Consider the following 23065-nt stretch of genomic DNA (forward strand, 5'->3'; position numbering starts at 1 on the left):
AGGACCTGCCTAGGACTTGCTTGGGACCTCGCTGGGACCCCGACGGGACTTGACCGGGAGAGGTCCGGTCAAGTCTCGAGCGGGTCCCGACAGGGTCCCAGGCAAGTCCTGGGCGGGTCTCAGTCAAGTCCTGGCGGGTCCCGGTTAGGTCCCAGGCAGGTTCGGTCAAGTCCTGAGTGGGTTTCGGTCAAGTCCAAGGCAAGTCCTAGGCGGGTCTCGGGCAAGTCCCGGGCGAGTCTCGGTCAAGTCTCGGGCGAGTCCCGGTCAAGTCCCGAGAGGGTCCCGGTCAGGTCTTGGGCGGGTCTCGGTTAGGTCCCGAGCGGGTTCCAGGCAAGTCTCGGGCAAGTCCTGCCGGGGTCCCAGGCAAGTCCTGGGCGGGTCTCGGTCAAGTCTCGGGCGGGTCCCGATCAAGTCCCGGGCAGGTTCTGGGCGGGTCCCGGTTAGGTCCTGGGTGGATCCCGGTCAAGTCCCGAGTGGGACCCGGTCAAGTCTTGGCGAGGTTCTGGGTTGGTCTTGGCAAGGTCCATCGTTTTAAGAATGAGATGCTCATAGTCGGAAAATGGTTTACGATTTTCAAAACCATAAACCATTTTCCGAAAATTAAAGAATAATTTTCAGTCAAAGAAAAATATTTTCCGTTGATCACTATTTTACGTCGAAGTAAACACTGTAAAATACGAAAATCATTTTCTGTAAACCATTTTACGTCGAAGTAAACGGAGCCTTAATTACATCTATGACTTTGCTCGTTTTAGGGTTGATGTTAATATATTTTCATATTTAATGATTTTTTTTGTTTATGATCAATTTGTTTTAATATACGTTTGATGTATGTGTTCATGTTTGCTTGAACACAAAGATCTGGTAAATATAAACTAATTATAATTTAATCTTCTATGGTGAATCAAAGTTATTGATTTGTGGTTACCCTGCGGTGAACAAACATTGTGATTTTTGGACAAACATCGATTCACCCCAATCACCCATCATTGTATGGTTTGGGGTTATTGGCCGGGCAAATTTCAATGCACTTAACAAATTATTGTTCAAAAGTATGATTGACATTATTAAAACAACAATCATCACACCCTATAAAGGTAAGCTATATGTTGGGTGGGAGGAATATGACGGTGTTAAATAGACAGAAATTTTATTTGATTTTTTTTTCCCCAACAAATTTCAGTAAGTGCCAAATGTTACTTCTCATATATATTTTTTAATATTATTAACCGTTATTTACTGTCATTCTACTAACTTAGGAATTCAAACATTAATTTTTTTAAGAAATAAAAAAATATTGAATGACACTTGTTACTTATTAGAGTAAGTTGAAGAAAATTTTTTCAATAAAAAAAAAAAAACAAAAAAGTTGAAGAAATTTTTTTCAAAACTAGTTTTAGTAGTTTGAAAGAAATTTATGTCGGTGTTAATTGGGTGCCAAATTTCGCATATCTGCTGTAGTTTGGTCTAACCCAGGTAAGGCAATTCCAGTTTCTTAATGTGTAAAGTTGGATTCTATGTGTGATTTTAGAGATTTTCAATTATAATTTTAACTACTTATTTTGAAGCAATAAAGGAGATATGGCTAGAACTTCCCTAAAACTCAAGATATATAGGATGATTTTCCCAAAACATTAACTCAAAAGATCTCAAAACATATATTTTAAATAATAATTTTAAAACAAAATAGAATGACTATACAATGCTAATAAAACGAGTTAACTACTTTAATATCCTTTATCATATAAATCAAAAAAAATATATATGAATTAAAAAAAATGATGGACATAAATTTCCTCCAAACCAGTCTGAAAGAAATATCTTCCAATCCATGTAAAATAATGCAAAGTGTCTATAAACATTTAAAATGCACAATAATTTTTTAATCTCATTGATAGCAGTTTATTAACTTAAACTACATTTAATGTGCATTTTAAATGTTTATAGACACTTGACACTATTTTATATGGGTTGAAAGATATTTCTTTCAGACTGGTTTGAAGAAAATTTATGTCGAAAACTTATTTGTTACCGGCAGACAATTGGATACAAAATAATGTTTTTATTTTACAAAAATTATTTGACACTCAAAAGCACACTAATTGAATTTCCAAATCAAACTTGTGGATGAAGTAAAAGGTCTTTTAGTCCACCGCAGAACCCGCTCGGGCGCATCTTATTAAGGCGAGGGTTGATTTATAAAGGCGAAGTTCTCTATCATTAAATACGTCAAAAGAAGCTTTTAGAAAGGTGCAATTCGCAAAGTCTCCTGCTCGTTGTTCTCTAGTCGACTTCCTTTCGCTAACAGTTCAGAGCCGAGAAAGCGAGAGAAAAATCCTTCTCTTTTTTATTTATTTTTTTCCACTCAACCAAAGACACAAAACCTCCCTATCGTTCGCTTCACCAGATTACCTTTTTCCTTCGATTGTGGGATAACTTATTCCATCAACACCCTCTCTACCAAGCAATCGCAAAGCGATTCTTAGAGCTTTGGGAAATTTTTTTTTTCATTTGTTATAGGAATTAGGGCATTGAGTTAGCCGACCTGACTCGGGAGAGAATGTTTTTCTCGGGCGATCCGTCAACTCGGAAGCGAGTCGATTTGGGGGGCCGGAGCTCGAAGGAGAGGGATAGGCAGAAGCTTCTGGAGCAGACGAGGTTGGAGCGGAACCGGCGCTTGTGGCAACGCCAGCAAAACTCGGCTGCTCTCAAAATTCAGGTTCGAGGCTTTTTGTTCGTTTAAGTGTGCTTTCGATCTTCGAATTCTAGTGCTTTTTTCCCAAATTATCGTGTTTGTTAGCATAAAAGGCTGAAAATTTGGTATATACTGTGTGAAAGGGCGTGTGAGACGTAATTTTGATGCTATCGTTGCTACATTCTTAGCTTAATTCGCGATATTAAAGTCGTGGAATCAGAGATGGGACCAATGGAATTGACGGTTTGTGATGTAGGACGAATTGGGCAAGTTACACCCTAATTCCAAGTGGTGTTAGGATTTTCTTTTCTTTTACTTTATTTTATTTCCTTTTTTTGGGTTTTAATAGTAACTGATAGAACTTGTGTATTTTTTGGATTTTCCCCTATTAGTATTTATTTTATTTCCTTTTTAGAGACTCTTAGTAATTTAAGGATAATCTGTTGTACTGCACTAGAGTGGGCTGGGAGGTGAAGACAAGTTTGTTGGGTCCCTTCAAAGAGATGGTTGTTCGATGTAAGGTCGTTCAATATCGTCCTTGTCCCCCATGTTGGTATTCCCTTTCCTTGGAAGTGTATTTGGCAGAATAAGGTCCGCATGAGAGCAGTGCTTTTTGCTTGGTCAGCTGACTTAGGGAAAATCCTCACCATGGATAACCTAAGGAAGTGACATGTCATTGTGGTGGACTTGAGCTATATGTGTAAGAGGCGTGGGAGTCTGTAGATCATATTTTTATTTACTATGTGATTGCTAGTGCCCTATGGTGTGCTATTTTCAGTCGTGCCAGATTAACTTGGGTAATGCCTAGAAGAGTTGTTGACTTTCACTTGTGGGAGAGTTGAGAGGCAATCCCAGAGTTCAGCAGTGTGAAAGATGGTTTTGTCCTGTTTTTGGGTGGTGTACTTGGAGGGAAAGAAATAATAGGATTTTTGAAGACCGCGAGAGGGTGGTGGTAGATTTAAAGTCCTTCTTCAATACTATTTTTCACTGGACAACTGCTTGAGGCTTTCCTTATTTGCTTTCTTTTCATGATTTTATTGACGGTCTTGTTTTTCTTTCTAGTTAGGTGTTCTCTTGTATACTTCTTTGTGTATATGAGGTGCCCGTTTTGCGCATTTTTATTGATATTCGATTACTTATAAAAAAAATAGCTTAACAGTTTTTGTCTAGGATTTATTTCATCATTGAGTTAGCATTGAATCTTACTATTGAGTTGTTTTTAGTAAAAGGAGAGTTTTTGGATTTCCCTTATTTGGATTTCTTTTATTTCCTTTTTAGAGTCTGTTAGGAACATAAGGATTTCTGTCTAGGATTCATTTCATTATTAAGTTATAATTGAAGCTTATGATCGAGTTTTTAGTAAAAGGAGAACCTCTTCTTTGTTTTTCTTCCTTGTGATATTCAATGGTTAAGGAGAGAGACGTATTATTCTCTTTTCTATTGCTTCTGCTTTGTAAGTTCAGATTTTCATTTTTTGATTAAATTGTGCTGTGAAATGGGTATGTGTTGTGTGGAAAAAGAGAGAGTGTAACATGGTTTTCGAATTGTTGTCTATGACTGATTTTTAATACAAAGCATTGTGACAAATTTGAGGGGGCAATGATTTTTCGGGTAATTTAGCTAGATGCATCAGTTAGTGAGCCCTGTTGGTGATGTTGCGGTGGGAATGTTTTGAACATATTGGGGAGATTCAATAATATGGGTGCACCGAGATGGTTGTTCGATGTAAGATTGTTCAATATTGTCCTTGTCCCCCATGTTGGTATTCCCTTTCCTTGGAAGTGTATTTGGCGGTATAAGGTCCGCATGAGAGCAGTGCTCTTTCCTTGGTCGGCTGACTTAGGGGTAAGTGTTGTGTGGAAAAAGAGAGAGTGTAACATGGTTTTCGAATTGTTGTCTATGACTGATTTGTAATACAAAGCATTGTGACAAATTTGAGGGGGCAATGATTTTTCAGGTAATTTAGCTAGATGCATCAGTTAATGAGCCCTGTTGGTGACGTTGCGGTGGGAACTTTTTGAACATATTGGGGAGATTCAATAATATGGGTGCACCGAGGTTCTTGTGCCCCCAAGTGTTAATTTTAACTCCTCGTTATGCTAGGAATGGGATATGATGTGGAGATGTTGATGATGTGTTCACATTGTAAAAATGGAAGCATGAGTAGGATTCATCAGGCAAATCTTAGTGTGAAAGCTGAACTTTGACAGGCAAATCTTAGTGTGATGTATGTGTAAGTAATGAGATGGTATGTAAGTAGAGAAAATAGATTGTCAATTTCAATGCTCACAGTTGACTTGTTAAAAAGAAAAAGAAAAATGCAAATGAAAGGTCATAGCTGGCAGTGGTAGTGCCATCAGTTTTGCACGAGTTTTGTTGAAATTGGTGTCTTTCATCTATTGTAAACACCCTTGATATATGCATAACAGCATAAGTGTATAGAGTAAGTACAATATTTAATAAGACGGGTTATTACTTATTAAAAAAAAAAAAATGAAGTACAATACTTAATTATTGGAGCTTTCTCTCTCTTGCTCACACCGACACACAGTCATCTTAGAAAGGGAAAAAGATAGAAAAGTTTTTCTAGTCTTATTTGGTCTGTCCAATAATGCTAAGTAGGCCTGTGCATTACCCACGCCATTTTAGTGATGAAATCTGTTTGGTAAAGAATGAGACAGTTTAGTCATGACAGTTATCCAAGTATGATATAGATATAATACATGCTTATAATCATGAGTAACAGTGATAATTCAATAGTATGGTCTACTTGAGATATTACCCATTCTCAACAACCTGATATATTTATCATAGAAGGTAGCATCCACATTGACAAATAAGCGTGTATTCCCTTATCTGAACCTTTTTTATTTTTAAAAGAAACTGTCAGTTATTTTAAAAAAGTGTGTAATAAAGTACAGCATTCACATTCCTGTCACTGAAGATCAGATTGGACCTTCTAGATGCATTTGAAGTGGAGATATTGTTTTACATCATGTCCAAATACAAATATTCCTGTCTCGTCATTTATTTGGGTATTGATTTTAGATTGGGGCCTTGGACTTATGTGATTTAGTTGTATCTGTACGATGAATCTTATTGAATGCTTGTGCAATTTAAGATATTGTTTTACATATCGTTTTATGAGATTTTGTTTTACATATCTTATTTTATCTGGACTTATGCCTTTCTCCTTATGAGATATTGGTTTACATCATGAACTGATATTTGGTTACTTTTTGTATGGTAATATCGCTAGTAGTTTAAGATACTTGCAGCTATTGTTCTGCTTACTGAAAGTGATGTCTATATTTCCAATTCATATGCGTTTATCAATCCCTTGCATAGTGTTGACTTATTACTAGCTACAGAAATGCGTCAGAGGGAGAAAGGCAGTTAAAGCTGAACATTCTAAGGTGCGAGAGGAGTTCTATAGAACCTATGGAAAGTACTGCCAAAATGTCGACAGGTAGCAGTGTTGGATCCTGTTTAACATTGTAGCCAATGTACAATTCAACTCTGTTTAATTTTCCCTTTACTCTTAGTTTCTCATAATATCTATATGGCAGTATAGATATGGATATTCCTTGAACCATGCATCATCTTTTTATTCCTCTTGATCAATTGGTTTTTTTCAATTGTCTCTGTGCATTCAGGCATTGTTTTGGCCCAGATTCAGAGTTCCTCCGCCATTTACTTTTTTTCTTCAATGCACAAAATGTTGGTGATTTTGCAATCCTTGTGGATACATGCCGATCACTTCTGCAATTTGTTCAAGATGGTGGTAATTTTAATCAGCATCCTTCTCAAAGAGTTGTCTTTTACAAGTTGTTTGAATGTTTTTGTTATGCAATAAACTCTACTTTTTATTTCCTCTTCCATTCTATTTAATCATATCCTGTGCGACCTATATATATATATTTCCAAAAAATGACAATGGTATACTGAATTTCAGCTGTTCTTCATTTTGTATATAGTACTTATCATGATATTCAAGCATGTGTTCATCAGGTTTTGCTCTTCCTTGTATGTGAGAATGTGATTTGGTAAAAGAGTATCTGATTGGAATCTTTGCTGCTTCTGTATGCTTCACGTTGGTGCTCAGAACCTTGATTCATATTATTAATAACATCTGATCATGCAACAGGGGACACCGTGAGGCTCTTTGCAGGAAGGGATTATTCATCCAACCATGCTTTGGTGGACTACAGAGTGAAGCAACTAGTACATGCTTGTATTCAGGCGGTGCATCAGAATAGGTTTGCTGCATTTATTTATTTTTCTTGTAATAAAAAATTATTTTTTAAATTATCACAATTTGCTGAGGATGCAGATCCTTAGAATGCAACAGTTGATTGTATGTATATGACTGGCAAAGTCCAGCTTTCATCGGTATATCAGTTGTCGAACTAGCAGGTTTCGTGTGTGCGGGTATTGTGGAGTTCTGTCGACACATAAATTGCATTATATTTAGTTGCACTTAATACAAAACCTTTGGGGTTATTCTTAGAACTTAATTTTTTTTTTTGTCTTCCTTGTTTGTGTTGCTAATTAAAGCAAGTGTTGCTTATTGAGCTTTTTATTGGACAGAAATCAATTGAAGGAGCAAATATTAATGACATCCAAGGAATCTAGCACATCAACGACTCTCTTGCTAGAAACAGTAGTTATATTGATAGATCCGAAACTTCCATGGGTTTGTAACATTGTTGGCTATCTTTTGCAAAGAAACACATTCAGTTTGTTTAGAGAGATTGCTCTTACATGGAAGGTATGGTTCTTATATCAGTACTTTTATCTTTATAGTTTTCATTTTATTCTAGTTTAATGCTTAAGGCATCCTTGCTAAGTGGGCATTTGACCTGACACTCCAAGAGTATTGTAAGGGCTACTTCTTTGGCCTTTTTTTTTTTTTTTTCCCTCTGAAATGGATATGTTGTTCCGTTATGTTCTTGTACATTTGGACTTGAGAACTCGGTATTCTATAACTTATTGGGACTGTTTTCAATTTTACCAAATTTTGCATTTGGGGATTTAGTTTCAGGCTGGGAGATTTGAACCAAGTCTATTCACAATTTGAATCCGGATTAGTTGGGGGGGGGGGGTGAGAAAATATTTGCTTCTGCACAATTAAGTCATAGGGGAGCATGGAAGTCTGAGGTGAAAGTCATTTGAACAATTTTCACTAATGTTTCTTGCCTTTTGAAATTGGAGGCTGCTTTTTTTTTTTTTTTTTTTTGGCACATGCTCCCAAGATCATAGCCTTTTATTTCCTATTTTTGGATGAGGGATGTTAATGACAGAAATTGAAAGATGGTTTTGTATAGCCCTATGCCTAAGGGAAGCATTTTGGTTCTGGCAGTAATGAGTCAACTTTAGTGGACAATGATGACAACATATTTTTACCTTTTATTGAGGCACTTGTGGTAGATAATTGGCTGAGAAGAGTATTTGATGAAGTTGCTAACTTGAACCCCAGCAGTTGTGAACCTTTGATTAGGATTGACACAGAAATTCAACTTGAAGGTGGTACAGGAGGTGGCGAGGAGTCAGAGGGGAGGAGATATTGGTTTGGGTTATGAGATGGGTGAAATTTTTTAATCAATTCCTGGGTGTTTGAATTGAAGTTCTTCAGGAACAAGCTATGAAGCTATTTTCTGCAAGCCCGCAATAGATAGTAGAAGGAATTTGCAATATCTGAAGGCAAGCCTAGAGTGCTGAGCAATAACACCAGTGGAATTACAGCGTGTAAAAAATTTGACCTCTCCCGTCAATTATGATACAAGGAGGGATGGTTTGAGAAGAAGGGAAGGGAGGACTGTTATTGGACTTCTTCAGTACTGTTATGAATTTGAAGATTATTTCCTTAAATGCCTAGAGTTTGAATGATCCAGGGAAACGTTCAATTGTGACGTGTTTCTAGAAATTGTTCTTTCATACTATTTTTGTCCTTCGATAACACATCCACATATGTGAAACTACCTTCTTGGTGTGGTGCAGGAAAGTTCAAATGCTGGTACTTCAACTGGGATAGTTTCATCATTGGAGCGTGTTCTTGCCATTATAATTCCTCACATTGGTCAGAAGCCATGCACTTGTACAAATATTGATCCACGATGGAGTTTCTCATCCCAGATTCTTACAATTCCTTTCCTGTGGCGGCTTTTCCCATATTTAAAAGAGGTAGCAATTTTCTAAATCATCCCCTTGGTAGGACTCCGTAGTTTTTATTTTTAACTTCATTTGGTACCTAGTGGAGGCATAAAGTGCTCAAGAGACACTGAGTTATTTCTTATGAAGTCAACTCCCTTGTTTCTGCTTAATGTAACAAATATATTTTCTCGGCGTATTTCTTATTTATGCTGCGTGATTGCTCTTCTTCTTTTCCTTGTTTCCTCTTTTTTTTAATTAATTTATTATTATTACTATTATTATTTTTATTTTTATTAATGATTATTTTTTTTGTGTGTTTAATTATTGTCAAGGCTTGTTGTCTATTCTAACTCGAGTGATCTTTTGCCATCTAGGTTTTTGCAAGAAGGGGCCTAAGCCAACATTACATTCATCAGATGGCATTTTGTGTGCAAAATCGTGCTAACGTACTTCCTAATGATATATCCACCGAATATCCTGGTTATGCCTGCCTTCTTGGGAATATTTTAGAAACTGCTGGAGTTGCTTTATCTCAGCCTAACTGCTCATTTGAAATGGTATGAATATGTTACAAATTGTTACTAACAGTGTCCTTGGTACTTTATTTAGAATGAAACTGGAGAATTTGTGAGCATTGCTAAGTTGTTATATTTGTTTTGCTTCAAGAGATTGGATTCTGTGCACAAATTTTATTAGATTTTGAATTAAGTCAGGCTGTTCTTTGACATTGTCAAGTTGTGCACCGATTCTTTTAGGTTTTGAAGCTAATTTTATTTCTGCTTTTTAACATAATCAGGCTGTAGATCTTGCTGCTGTTACAACGTTTTTGTTGGAGGCACTTCCTTCTTTGAAATCATCTAGTAGAGAAAGTAAAGAAAGTATGGCTCTTCCTTATTATGCGCTTGAGTTTCTCTCCTTACAACCTATGACTTGATACTTGCCACAAGTATTCAAGTCAGAAAGCTATAAAGAGATGTATTTTTTTTCTTCCTAATTTCATATCCTTTCATTTTTCCCTTTTTTCTCATTGTTACGTCTTTTGCATAGGATTTTTTTTTTTTTTAAAAAAAATCATTTATTTATTTATTTTTATTTTTTATCAAAGTTTCTTTGTTTCATTCGCAAATTACTATATAATTATAAAACTTGTGCGAGTGATATTGAGGTGCGAGTTGACGCCAAGGTTAGTTTTTGGCGTAGTTTGCGGTGTGGGGACGGGGCCAGTACGTAAGCTTTTCCAGATTTATTTGGTATTGCTTGAGAATGCTTACGTAGTGGCTCACTTGAAGCTTTCTAGTGGTTCCAGTCAATGGAACGTAAGTTTTGTTTGAGCAGCTCATGATTGGGGCGGGTGGATGTCTTTGCCTCATTTGTCAATCTGTTGTACTTAGTTAGAGTGAAGACAGGAAGGTGAAGATAATATATGGTGGACCATCTCTAAAAAAGGTTGTTCGTTGTTAGCTCCTTCTACAATGTCCTTGTTTGTAATGGTGGCATTCCTTTTCCTTGGAAGAGTATTTGGCGGATCAAGGTTCCTTTGAGAGAAGCTTGTTTTGCTTGGTTGGTGGCCCTAGAAAAGATCCTTACCATGGACAATCTTAGAAAGAGGCATGTCGTTGTGGTTGATAGGTGTTGTATTTGCAAGAAGGATGTGGAGTCCGTGGACCATCTTCTTTTCCGTTGTGAGGTAGCTTGTGCATTATAAAGTGCGTTTTTCAGTCATTTTGGGCTTTCTTGAGTTATACTTAGAAGATTATCTAATTTGTATGCCTGTTAGTAGACTGGTGGTAGCTCTCGAATGCTACTATATGGAAGATGGTGCCTTCTTGTCTCTTGTGGTGTGTTTGGAGGGAACCCAATGATAGCAGTTTTGAGCGAGAGGACGTTGGCGGAGCTTATGTCCTTATTTTTTTAATAATCTTTATATTTGGACAATTGTGTTTTTAACTCCCTTTGTGCTTAGCTTTCATGAATTTCTTGTTCTTTTTTCTCCTTCTAACTAGGTGTTTCTCTTGTATACTTATTGTGTACCCGGGTTGCGCTTTTCGCTTTTAATGTATTTCGATTACTTATAAAAAAAAATTGTATTACCTTTAATAATTTCTTTGGAAATGCTTGATTTGAAATATACATGTTCACTTCAGGTTCCATGCTGGTTGAGGATGATACAACTGCAGGTGATGAAGTAACAGAAATTACCTTGAATAGGGATTTGGAACAACAGATATGCAATGCTATAGAACCCCGCTTTCTTCTGCAATTGGTATGTGGTCTTAACACTTCATATTTATCTCCAAAGTGAAGTTTTTAAATTAATCAAAACAGTTTTTACTTCTTTTATGTAAAACAACTTGGAATTTTGTGCTTTTGTTGCAGACCAATTTGTTATTTGGAGGAATTCCATTCGCCAGTAGTTCAGATGATGGACCGGATGATAAAGAGGTGGCAGCTGTTGGTGCAGCTTGTGCTTTTCTGCATGTTACTTTCAACACTTTGCCTCTTGAGCGGATCATGACAGTTCTAGCTTACAGAACTGAACTTGTTCCTGTGCTTTGGAATTTTATGAAGCGGTGCCATGAGAATCAGAAATGGTCATCCTTGTCACAGCAGTTAGCGTATCTGCCCGGAGACGCTCCTGGTTGGCTATTACCCCTCTCTGTTTTCTGTCCTGTTTACAAGTAAGACCCCCTGTTTAATTTTGGTAGTTTCATGCAATACAGTGGTTATCTATCCGTTCTTCACTCTTTTATTTATTTATTGTATTTTATTTGATGTTAAATTGAATATAGCTGTTTTTGAGGTTGATACAAGTTGAACTAACCAGTCTACCTGCCTTGTGGTTGACCAGGCACATGCTTACGATAGTTGATAATGAGGAGTTCTATGAGCATGAGAAGCCACTATCATTGAAGGACATTAGATGCCTTATCATTATTCTAAGACAGGTAACTTGTTGGAAAATGTCAAAAGTACTTTTTAAACGTGTTCCCGAAAGAAACTTCTGGATCTGGATATTTTTCAAATCTATATATCCGTTGGCCAGATGGTGGCATTTTTGTATGTAGCAGTAGGTTATAGATCTAGAATTGGTTGTCTTTTATAGATATGGTAACCATGATCAGATCATTAGTCGACACCTATTTGTTTCACAGTGATAAATTGTAGTATTAGATATTTGATCATTTCAAAAAGGCATTGTTGTAATATGCGCTGTGCTGTTTTTGGCAGGCCCTGTGGCAGCTTCTATGGATCAATCCTACAACACCAGCTAATTCCCTGAAATCTGCCACCAGTGGCTCTTCTAATAAGAAACATCCTGAGGAATTCATTCAAGAAAGGGTTAGCATTGTAGCCTCTGAGCTCCTCTCACAGGTACACTTAGGCATGAGTTGTTGGATTTCTATTTTCTTGGTTGGTAAATCCTTTTTGCTATTTGGAAGTCTTCATATGACGTTTTGTGGCTTTCCATACTATTCTGGTATGTGGGTAATCAGAGCTTTGTCAGTCTTCATTAATGGAAAATAATAGTTAGGGGAAACTTCAGAAAATACCCCTTAGCTTTCACCCGTTTTGAAATTATCCCTCCCCTGATAAAGTTAAAAAATTATCAATTAAGGGTATCGAATTTTTAATTACCCCATTCCGTTAGGATTTTCTGTTAAATCTTGTCAAAATTCTCAAAATACCAATTTTTTTTTATTATAAAAAATAAAATTAAAAATTGTAAAGATTTAGATGTTTACTTTTTTAATATTAAAAAAAAAAAAAATTTGCAAAATTTTTGCAACATCTTGGTAATATTTTTTATTTTTTTATGAATAAAAAATAGGGGTATTTTGGGAATTTTGACAAGATTTAACGGAAAATCCTAACCGAAGGGGGTAATTAAAAAAAAGTGAAAGTTCGATACCCTTATTTGAAAGTTTTTAAACTTTGAGGGGTAGTGTTAAAACGAGTGGAAGTTCCTAAAGGTTTTGTGAAGTTTTTCTTAATACTTACTTATAAAAAAAAAGGTTTTCCCTAATAGTTAAGATTCATTTGACCAAAACAATGATATAGTGTTATGCTCTGTTTTGTACCTCTAACTAACTTCTTGTATAAACTATTCCCGTAGTTGCAAGATTGGAACAATAGACGACAGTTTACATCCCCCAGTGATTTTCATGCTGATGGTGTTAATGAGTTTTTTATTTCTCAGGTAATAGCTTCTCTGTTGTATCTTCAGGCTCGTAGGACCAAAAGTCTCTGGTTTTGCTCATTCAAACATCTTGTTTTGTTTTTGTTTTTGTTTTTTCGCAGGCTGGAATAGAAAACTCCCGAGCAAATGACATACTGAAGCAAGCTCCTTTCTTGGTACCATTCACAAGCAGGGTTAAAATATTCACAGTAAGTGGTTTAACTCTTTACGCTCAGTTTTAAGCTAAAATGTATTAACTGTGAGTAATAAAATTGACTGCAAATGTTGTCAACAGCCATTTTTTGAAGTTCCTTTTTTTTTTTTTTTTTTTTTTTTTTTGCATAAATAAATTATTCGCTTTTGAGGCTAGTGAATGGTAGAAATATAAGAAGGGAGACCTGGACTCCATCGAAAGAGATAAGATAGCAATTATTCTTTCATGTTTGTAACTGTTTTCTCTCAATCCATTTACCAGTCACAGTTAACGGCAGTTCGGCAAAGACATGGATCTCATTCTGTTTTTACTAGAAACCGATTCAGAATACGAAGGGATCATATTCTAGAAGATGCCTATAATCAGATGAGTGCATTGTCTGAAGATGATCTTCGAGGAGTGGTATGCCCCTTTGTGTGTTTGTATTCACGCTTCCTATTTGTAGTTCTGAAAATTATTCTCTGCACCTTTGTTGTTGTCACCCGAAGATGACAATAAGTTTATTTTTATTTTAATAACTGAATAATTGATGTTGGCTGTTTACTTGCAGATTCGTGTCACGTTCGTCAATGAATTTGGAGTTGAGGAGGCTGGCATCGATGGTGGTGGAATTTTCAAGGATTTCATGGAGAACATTACACGAGCAGCTTTTGATGTCCAGTATGGTTTGTTTAAGGTCATATTTGAGTGCCCAATATGAGGCAATAGTTCCAACATTAATGCTTGTTTTGATTGGTAGGAAAGGAAAAGCAAATTTACTTGTTTTTGCTCACTTTTCTGGTGTTTTTGGTGGTTAGGAAAAGATGTAGAATCCACCAGTAACAGTTTTCTTGCAGCAAAACATTTTTCCTCAAATCTCATCATGTGTCATGGGAAAATTAAGATCATATTCCCTCAAATTCTTGTATGCCAACTGGTTATGGAATATCAAGCTTTTATTTTCTTTCTACTCCAGTTTGCCTAGTAATTGCTTTCTTGCAGCAAAACATTTTTCCTCAAATCTCATCATGTGTCATGGGAAAATTAAGATCATATTCCCTCAAATTCTTGTATGCCAACTGGTTATGGAATATCAAGCTTTTATTTTCTTTCTACTCCAGTTTGCCTAGTAATTGCTTTCCTGCTAGACAACCAAATGGAGCATAAAAGAAGCATTGTTTGTTGCTGGGAATTAAAAAAAGAGGAGAATATGCCTGAAGTACCGAACACCCCAATTCGTGCCAAAACCTTATTGAACATTTCAAATTTTTATCTAGTCCCACAACACCATACGGGGAGACATTCATTTAAAGCCAACCCGGCTGGTCTGATGCTGTGGCTCATTGGTCATAACTATTGAATTATCTCATGGCCAACTTTAAGAATTTGTATGCTAGATACTTATTGGTGTCTACTCATTTTTCATGGTTGTAAATATGTGCGTTGTGTTCCACTGATTCTCTGTTGGCTTGGAATATCCAGGAAACAGCTGATCACCTGCTCTACCCTAATCCTGGGTCTGGAATGATACATGAACAGCATCTCCAATTTTTCCATTTTCTTGGAACTCTTCTTGCGAAGGTGAGATGTGTGTTTTATTACTAGTCAGCTTCTTCCTGTTGTATAGTGTGGCCCTGCATTTGATTTGTTGAAGCTCGAAGAGCATGCAATACTATTGGTGTCTATACCCATGTGCCACATCCTATATGAAATGAAGCAAGCAAATGACATGAATAACATAAATTGAGTTCTTTTATTAGCAGTTAAGGCTACTATATCCTTGCATCTCCAGAGCAGGAGTAAAATGTATTAGGATTAGCATTTATGTCTCACATAACGGGCTGCTAAATGAGTTTGCTTTCATCCTTCTGATATAAAGTCATTTAAGTTTGGGATGATTCTAATATGTGGCTTTGTGCTAATTTTGTTCTGCTCTTCCTGATGTGACATGATGTTACTCTTCTTCTTGTAGGCTATGTTTGAAGGGATTCTTGTTGATATACCATTTGCAACTTTCTTCTTGAGCAAATTAAAGCAGAAGTAAGGTTTCAGAAAGACTTCCTGCTCTATGCATTTCACTAGTTTGTTTGCCTTTTTAATTTTTTTCCCCTCAAATTGTTTATGGCTGCAACTGAAATCATTCTGATAATCTGCGCTTGATCTGTGCAAATCGATATTACTTACGCCTAACCTAAGTTTGTATGGAAGCATATTTTTTTGATAAGTAAATTAGTCTCATTAGAGGGTGCAAAAGGGCGCAACTCAAGTACCTAAGAAGTACACGAGAGACCCCAAATTAGGGAGACTAGGAAGAACACAAATTCAAAAATTCTGAAAAATTAAAAAAGCGAGAAATGTTGTAAGACGCTGTCCACACATAGAGAGATTTGAACATAAAAGCTTTTAACTCTTAACACATTCTCTAACAATCTTTGAAGTTCCGAGCATTTTACCCTCTCCAAGTGTACCACATTAAGCACAAAAGAGCCAACCTCTAGGCTTCTAATCTACAACGGCTTCCCAACTAACCTATCTAGCAAGCTAACAACTCCATCACCCTTTGGGGCATAACTCACTCCAAACCAAAAGACACAAGATTTTGGTTAATCCGATTTGGGTCTACCTGTTCCCCATTCCCATTAGTGCATCTATGCTCCTGCTCATTTTGTCAATGCTATTGTGGCACATGTTCATACATCACTTGTGAGATTATTATATACTTGACCGGTATTTCCAATCGTTTGACATCCATGGAATTTGACTTGAGTAAAATATTTTTCATTTATCTTTCAATTTTTCATTTTTTTATTTTTATAAGTAATCTAAGTATCATTAAAAGCGTAGGGCGCCCCCAAGTACACATGAAGTGATAAATGGAGCCATCTAGCTAGTAGGGGCTAAAAAAAAAAAAGAAAATCATTATATCTTTTTTTTTTTTGATAAGTAGAAAATCATTATATCTAATTACCAAATGAGAAACAAAAGCATCTGTACAAAGATACTAAGTGTTAAAAAATAAAGGCACAATCTTTTCTAAAGTCCTCTCATGATCCTTAAAACTTCTATCATTCATTGCCCTTCATAGACACCACAAAAGACACAAAGGCACCGTCTTCCACACAGCAGCATTTCGAGTGTTGCTAATAGTCCACCAGCAATCATACAAATCAGCTACTCATCTAGGCATGTTCCAAGATAACCCAAATCGATTGAAAAAAAAAATTCCAAATGGCACAAGCAACTTCACAATGAAATAGAAGATGGTCTACGGACTCCCCATTTCCTTTTACACAAACAACACCAATCAACCACGATGACGTGCCGCTTTCGAATATTCTCCGTGGTAAGGATCTTTTTTATGGCCACTGACCAACCAACCAAAAAAGGCTACCCTCATTGGAATCTTAGTGCGCCAAACACTTTTCTAAGGGAAATGGAAACCATCATGACAACCTATGGCATTGTAGAAGGATTTAACATCAAATAACCCCTTTTGGAGGGGACCCACTACGGCTTGTCCTCCCCTTCCCGTCTCATTCTAGCTAAATACAACACCTTGAAGAACAAGGCAAATGTTTCTACCTCCCAATTATGAGCCGCTCTAATAAAGCTCATATTCCACTAAATGGAACTTCCAAAAATTTTTCATGAGAGTTGCAACAGAAGCATCTTATAAGCAAGTAATATCAAATAAAACTGGAAAGGCTTCTTAAGGGTCGTATCCTCACCTTAAATCATGTTAGAATCTTACCTTGGAACCATCTCCCACCTTAAATCTGGTATGTTTTGGGACACTAATCATGAGTCTTTCATTGAGTTAAGAGTTATGATTACCTTGATAGTTGTAGTGAATAATTTAGTAGGACCGGCAATGTTTGACTGCAGTATCATATCTGACATATGATACATATAGGGAATCTCTAATGTTTTTCACTGCAGTATCATATCTGACGTATACAAATTGTTTATTGATCAGGCACAATTATTTGAATGACTTGCCTTCACTGGACCCAGAATTGTATCGCCACCTTATTTTCTTAAAGGTAACATTTCTTCATCTTCACTCCATATCTTTATGTTCATGGATAGCATGTGCTTTTTTTAGTTTATGGTCTGCGTCCAGCTTAAGAACTAGTGATCTTTGGTCTTGAAAATTGATGAGGCCCTTGTAGTGGGTCATGCTATTTCCATACGTGGATTTTTTCCACGAGGAATTCAATGGCATTCTTTACAGTGTTAGTTGGGACCTTTTTATGATATTGTTGATGTTATAAATTCTTAGGTTTTGCTTTTGTTTTTGCACCAAATGCCTGATATCAATTATTTTCTCCCTTTGTTGTCACTCGTATGATACCCACTTTGTTCTTGACAATCTCTGCTTTCAAGGGCATATAGGTTTTCATTTGCAACGAATTGTTGTTTTTTAATTTTTTGGGGCTCTCTTTAGAAAAGAATTGGGATAAAGTCCATCTTGTGTCTAATAGCAATTTGAGATGAACCTACCAGTAATGCATGCAGCTTCATTTTCTTTTCTTTTGCTCTCCCCCCCCTCCCCTCTCTCTCCTATTCATTTCCTTTTCTTTCATTTAGGGGGAGCAGGCCCATCTTTCGTTCATAGGGAAAATTGAAGGGGTGTTTATATTGCCATAGGGTGTCCTTTCACACCCTAGGTGGTTATTCTAACCTGCTCTCATTTTTTTTCTTGGCCCATTTACTGTGACCTACAGCATTATGAAGGTGACCTTGGAGAGTTAGAACTGTACTTTGTTATTGTCAATAATGAATATGGAGAGCAAACAGAAGAAGAGCTGCTTCCAGGAGGAAAAAACTTGCGTGTTACCAATGAGAACGTTATTACATTTATTCATCTTGTAGCCAATCACCGTTTGAATTTTCAGGTACTTTTAATGTACTATCTTTAGTTCCTTCAAGTTTTATCCAGGAGTATATCTTCTTTCATATTGTTATGACATGATTAATAATATTGCTTTCAGATACGTCAACAAAGTTCTCATTTCTTGAGGGGGTTTCAGCTTCTTATTCAGAAAGATTGGATTGATATGTTTAATGAGCATGAACTTCAGGTACTATTGTCCACTTCTAGGCTTCGTAAGTTATGCTTTGTTGCATTAAACTGTCATCATATTGTTCACTTCTTGCTTGGCAGTGCCTTTGAGGGGATCTATAGATCAAAACATTCTTGGTTAATGCATTACAATCTGAGAAAATGGTAGATAATAAGGCTTCGTTTGGTTCGCGGAATGTCTAGTCCATTAGAAAAAGATTAGCTCTTGCTGGGAATAGAAGAGTGTGGAATAGATTAGCTATTTATATTCCTTTGTTTGGTTGTAACGCTAGAATAGACTAACTAATCCTTTGTTTGGTACAATGCAATATGTTGGTGAATGGAATCATATTGTGATCAAATTTTCTAAAATACCCTTATAATACAAATACAATTTATACTATTAAGGATTTTTTTTTTTTTTTTTTTTTTTTAATTATGCTAGGTATGTGGCCTTTGTGTTTTTTTTTTTTTTTTTTTTGCAATTATGCTACAAAATTATTTATATATAAAAAAATATATATAGTTGGAGAAATCAGAATCAAACTCAATCTTGAAATCAAAAAAATATAGTGTGAATGTATAGAGAATCAAAAGAAAAAAAAAAAAACAGATTATATATTTGTATTTTATAAAAACCTTGCAGATTCTATTTCTCCATCAAAGAAATTAAAAGAAAAAAATAAAATAAAATTGAGAAACGGTATAGAGAAGAAAGACGGAGAAATAGAATAAAAAAAAAAAATACTGAAATAAAAAAACAGAATTAAAAAAAAAAAATCAAAAGAAATCTCTAAAAATCAAAAGAAATAAAAAAAAATCAAAAGAAATAAAAAAAAAATCAATAGAATATAGCGAGAATGTACAGAGAATCAAAAGAAATTAAAAAAAAAAAAAACTGAGAAACGTTACAGAGAAAAAAAAAATCATTTGCACTTGCAGAAAAACTATACTAGAAGAATCAAAGAGAAAAGAGAGAGATAGAGAAAGAGAGAGAACGAAATATAGAGACAGAAAAGAGAAACAGAGAGAGAGAGAGAGAGAGAGAACGAAATTTAGTCCCACTAGTGGGGTTTTTTGTGGCAATTTATACAATTAATTTAATCTCACAGGAAATGATTAGCTAAGTCACTCATTTTTTAGTAGCTTAGCTAACCCTGTGTGTGGGATTAGTAGTCCATGGGAATAAACTATTCCCAGGAATAGAGTGTTGCCAAACAAAGGATTAGCTATACGTAGTGTTAGCTAGTCCAATCCAAGGATTTATTCCGCAAACCAAATGGGGCCTAAATGTGAAGCTATGCATCAATGGTTGATCTGTGGACTCAAAAGTATTTTGCCTAGTTACTCTCTAATGCATGATGCCTCTGGTACAATGTTTCCTCTGGACCATTAACATGCTTAGATTCTTTTGTTTTTCCTCCTTTGCTAGACAATGCTTCCTTTCCCATTGTACGGGAGCACCCATGGAGAAATGTGTCCTGCTCATAAGTAGTGTATACAGTCAAATTAAGAATCTATGATGATTGTGCCTGGAATTGAGTTATCCAGATTCTTCTACGTCATATCATAGTTCAAGCATATGGAGATTCGTTTAAATCTTTTACCTTCTATTCTGTGGTTCCAGTCTTAATAGGAAATAGTTGTAGTATCAGAATTTCAAATGATGTGTTCTCATGCTGTTGTATGTCTTAATTAATATTCTTATTGATGATTCAACACTGATCTATTTTCTATGAAATGTTTCTGTCATCTCATTATTTAGATGATAAATCATGATTACCTGCCACTCGTTTTCATCAATCCAGCAATGCGGTTCATGTTTGAACTACTTAAAAGCATTTCAAAACTTTATCACCTATGATAACAATGCACTGTTCACTTGAGTGCAAGTGCATGATGTTGCAACTCGCAATATAACAATTTTTTTCTTCTTTCTTTTGGAAACCTAATCAATAGTTATTGATCCTTGCTTCCTTCCCACTTCTTTGACGCATCTGTTCCTTTTATTTTTCAATTTTTTTACAGCTTCTGATATCAGGATCGCTTGACAGCTTGGATGTTGATGATATACGATTGAACACCAATTACGCAGGTGGCTATCATAAAGTAAGTTTTTTTCCCCCTGATTTAATAAACTGGCTGTGCAGTAAATGTATGGGATAATCAAATACATTTTTTTGTATTCAATAAAGTATCTTTTCAGTGAAAATGTCTTATACGTATTCTCCCAATGGAGCTTGTCCGAGGTGAACTTAGTGATCACTACACAAATACTGCTTTCTGCTCTTTTTCTTTCATTAAAGTACTTAATTTATGTTATTTTCTCTACAGGAGCATTACGTCATAGAGATGTTCTGGGAAGTTCTCAAAAGTTTTTCATTGGAAAACCAAAAGAAGTTTTTGAAGTGAGTTATATCATCCATCCTCATATCTTTACTGTTTATTTATATAGGCTGCTTTAGTTATTAGTGTTTAGTCAGCTTTAAACAAAATGGATATCAGAAAGGATAATAACAAGAGTGAATTTTTCCAGGTTTGTGACTGGGTGCTCTCGAGGACCCCTCCTTGGATTCAGATATCTTGAGCCTTTATTTTGCATACAGAGGTATAGTTATACCAATTTTAATTTGATAAGAGGATTTGTTGTGGTTGATCTTAGCCAAATGGCTCCAGGAGTGTACTAAATCTTTTCCCGATATCTTCTCTCTCTCTCTCTCTCTCTCTCTAGTTTTACAGTTCGTTGGTCTCTCTTATTGTAGGGCTGCTGGTAATGCTTCTGAGGAGGCTCTTGACCGGCTCCCGACATCAGCTACTTGTATGAATCTTTTAAAGCTTCCGCCATATAGAAGGTTGGTCCCAGTCCTAATTTTATTTCTTGAAATAATGTTCTGGCGATGATTCTGTGCAAATGTATCTCCTCTCCCATAAACAAGGTGTGGAGAGCAAGGTCATGGGTTCAATCTAGGGTGCATGTGTAGTTCTATTTACCTTTCGGAGAAAAAGGTTGAGATTTATTCTAAAGATCCAGCCATGTTTGCAGAAGATAACCATCAAAATAGAACAAATGAAAAGGAAAGACCGTTGTACTATATCAATATGGTACTCCGGGGCACAATTTGACACCTCACCCTAAAATTCTAGGTTGCAAGTTGGACTTCCTTGATAAGTGCAATCATGCCAGTACATCAATTTAACAAATTGATTCTGTTGGTTTTTATTATCGATTTGTCATGTGAATGAATAATGATGGAAGCATATCCCATGGGACCATGGAGCATTGAACAAATCCTCCGTTTTTTTCTGAAGCATACATAATTTTGCTAGAAATTTAGGCAAACGAAGTGTCTCATTTTTTAAAAATTTTCTCTCTGTTGTGGATTGATACCTGAGCTTGCAAAATCCTGCATGTTATAATTTGCCAAAAAAATGATAACTTCTATTTTATTTTCTCTCATTTAATGAACTGTGTGCGTCGATTAGGCACTTGCTCTCTTATTGAATGAAGGCCCTATGTGTCGCCCGAGTTTGTTGGTTTGGTTCTTATATTATTAGCTTAAACCACGATCAGACGGAGAATAGTTTTTTTTTTTTTTTTTGAACTGTAAACTTTGTTTCAGTTTTTGCTTTTGTTAACTGTTAATTATATCTTGCTGAACATTATTCATTTGCTTATGATGTTTCTTTTACAGCAAAGAGCAACTGGAAATGAAGTTGCTTTATGCTATAAATGCAGATGCAGGTTTTGATTTGAGTTGATTGACCCTGTGCCATACCAACTATGCGATTGTATGTTAAGTGGAGAAATCTGTCGTCAGATATGTTAATCCGTGTTTTTGCTTTTACATCTCTTCTCGCATGGAAGTGTCAATGACCATCTTCATAGGAGAGTAAGAAGATCATAAAGGCCGAGGCGAGGCCGATTAAAATGGCCTGTAAATTATAATTTCCGGCCAACCTGCTTATGAGTTTAATGTACATATGTGAGATTATCTACAAATAGATCAGCATTGTGAAAGCACGCACATGCATCATGACCGTTGGTAATTGATCTTGTCAATGTGATCATTTTGTAGACTGTAAATCTTTTATAAATTCGCTTATTATACATGTAAGTAGGCCTTTGTAGAAGAAACAGTGCTTTAGCAGTGGGTCTCTCATTATCTCTCCTTTTCTCCTCAGCCAAATCTTACATATTTATTTATGTATAAATGAGAAGGAATTTAAGTGGTAGCATATTTCTGATATGCTTCCTGGAGTTAAGATATTTGTTAGAAGCTGCTATTATGACATTTATCCCTAAAAAAGATTGTGTTTTAACTTTGTTTTTCGTGTGCGCAATTCTGAGTGACATCCTCCGTTGCTGCTTTTTAAAGGCTATTTAACCAAACATGCCATATGATTTCTTAGTAATCTTAGTAGGATTTGGAGCTGTATTAACTGGGATGGGGATCTACAGTAATTAGTTCAAATTGCTAGTTGCAATTATTGTGAGAGAGCCCATTTGGAACCCAACTATTCAAAGAAATTTTGAACTGTCCAGCCACTTACCAAGACAGTTGGGTTTTATATGAACTCTCTTTTATCTGTTAAGGATTCAAATCCGTATTAACGGATGTCAAATCTTGCTTTACCTCTTGCATTGTGAGAGATCGATCTTGTTGACAAACATTAAGAATCTCAAACTTAAATTTTATGAACTTCAATCTTAAGTTCCTTAAGCAGAAGCATGTTAATGGCTATAGCCTATATCACATAGTCGGAGCAGTTGGTTTTAACATT

At 36.0% G+C, this 23065-nt stretch overlaps 1 protein-coding gene across 1 annotated transcript; it reads left to right on the forward strand.

Moving 5' to 3' along the window:
* Nucleotides 1-2256: 2256 nt before the first annotated feature.
* UPL6 (ubiquitin protein ligase 6) lies at nt 2257-22550 on the forward strand. The gene is made up of 26 exons (XM_059588318.2): nt 2257-2719; nt 6067-6164; nt 6352-6479; nt 6843-6954; nt 7286-7466; nt 8696-8878; nt 9223-9405; nt 9645-9726; nt 10993-11111; nt 11225-11526; nt 11697-11793; nt 12077-12220; nt 12963-13046; nt 13148-13234; nt 13501-13641; nt 13790-13915; nt 14701-14799; nt 15191-15258; nt 17195-17261; nt 17946-18116; nt 18213-18302; nt 20312-20392; nt 20618-20691; nt 20820-20891; nt 21046-21135; nt 21976-22550. Exons 1-26 carry the CDS (start codon nt 2561-2563, stop codon nt 22040-22042), a joined length of 3105 nt encoding a protein of 1034 aa, XP_059444301.1. The 5' UTR covers nt 2257-2560; the 3' UTR covers nt 22043-22550.
* Nucleotides 22551-23065: the final 515 nt, after the last annotated feature.

This window comes from Corylus avellana, chromosome 2, assembly GCF_965113065.1.
Source record: "Corylus avellana chromosome 2, dhCorAvel1.hap1.2, whole genome shotgun sequence".
In the NCBI taxonomy this organism is placed as follows: Eukaryota; Viridiplantae; Streptophyta; class Magnoliopsida; order Fagales; family Betulaceae; genus Corylus; species Corylus avellana.

Bases quoted from the DNA above. Each gene is read 5' to 3' on its own strand.
- UPL6 (XM_059588318.2), top strand. From the start codon at position 2,561: ATGTTTTTCTCGGGCGATCCGTCAACTCGGAAGCGAGTCGATTTGGGG. The intron at 14,800-15,190 runs GTGAGATGTGTG...TTCTTCTTGTAG, and splicing joins TTGGAACTCTTCTTGCGAAG to GCTATGTTTGAAGGGATTCT. The intron at 15,259-17,194 runs GTAAGGTTTCAG...TTTATTGATCAG, and splicing joins TTGAGCAAATTAAAGCAGAA to GCACAATTATTTGAATGACT.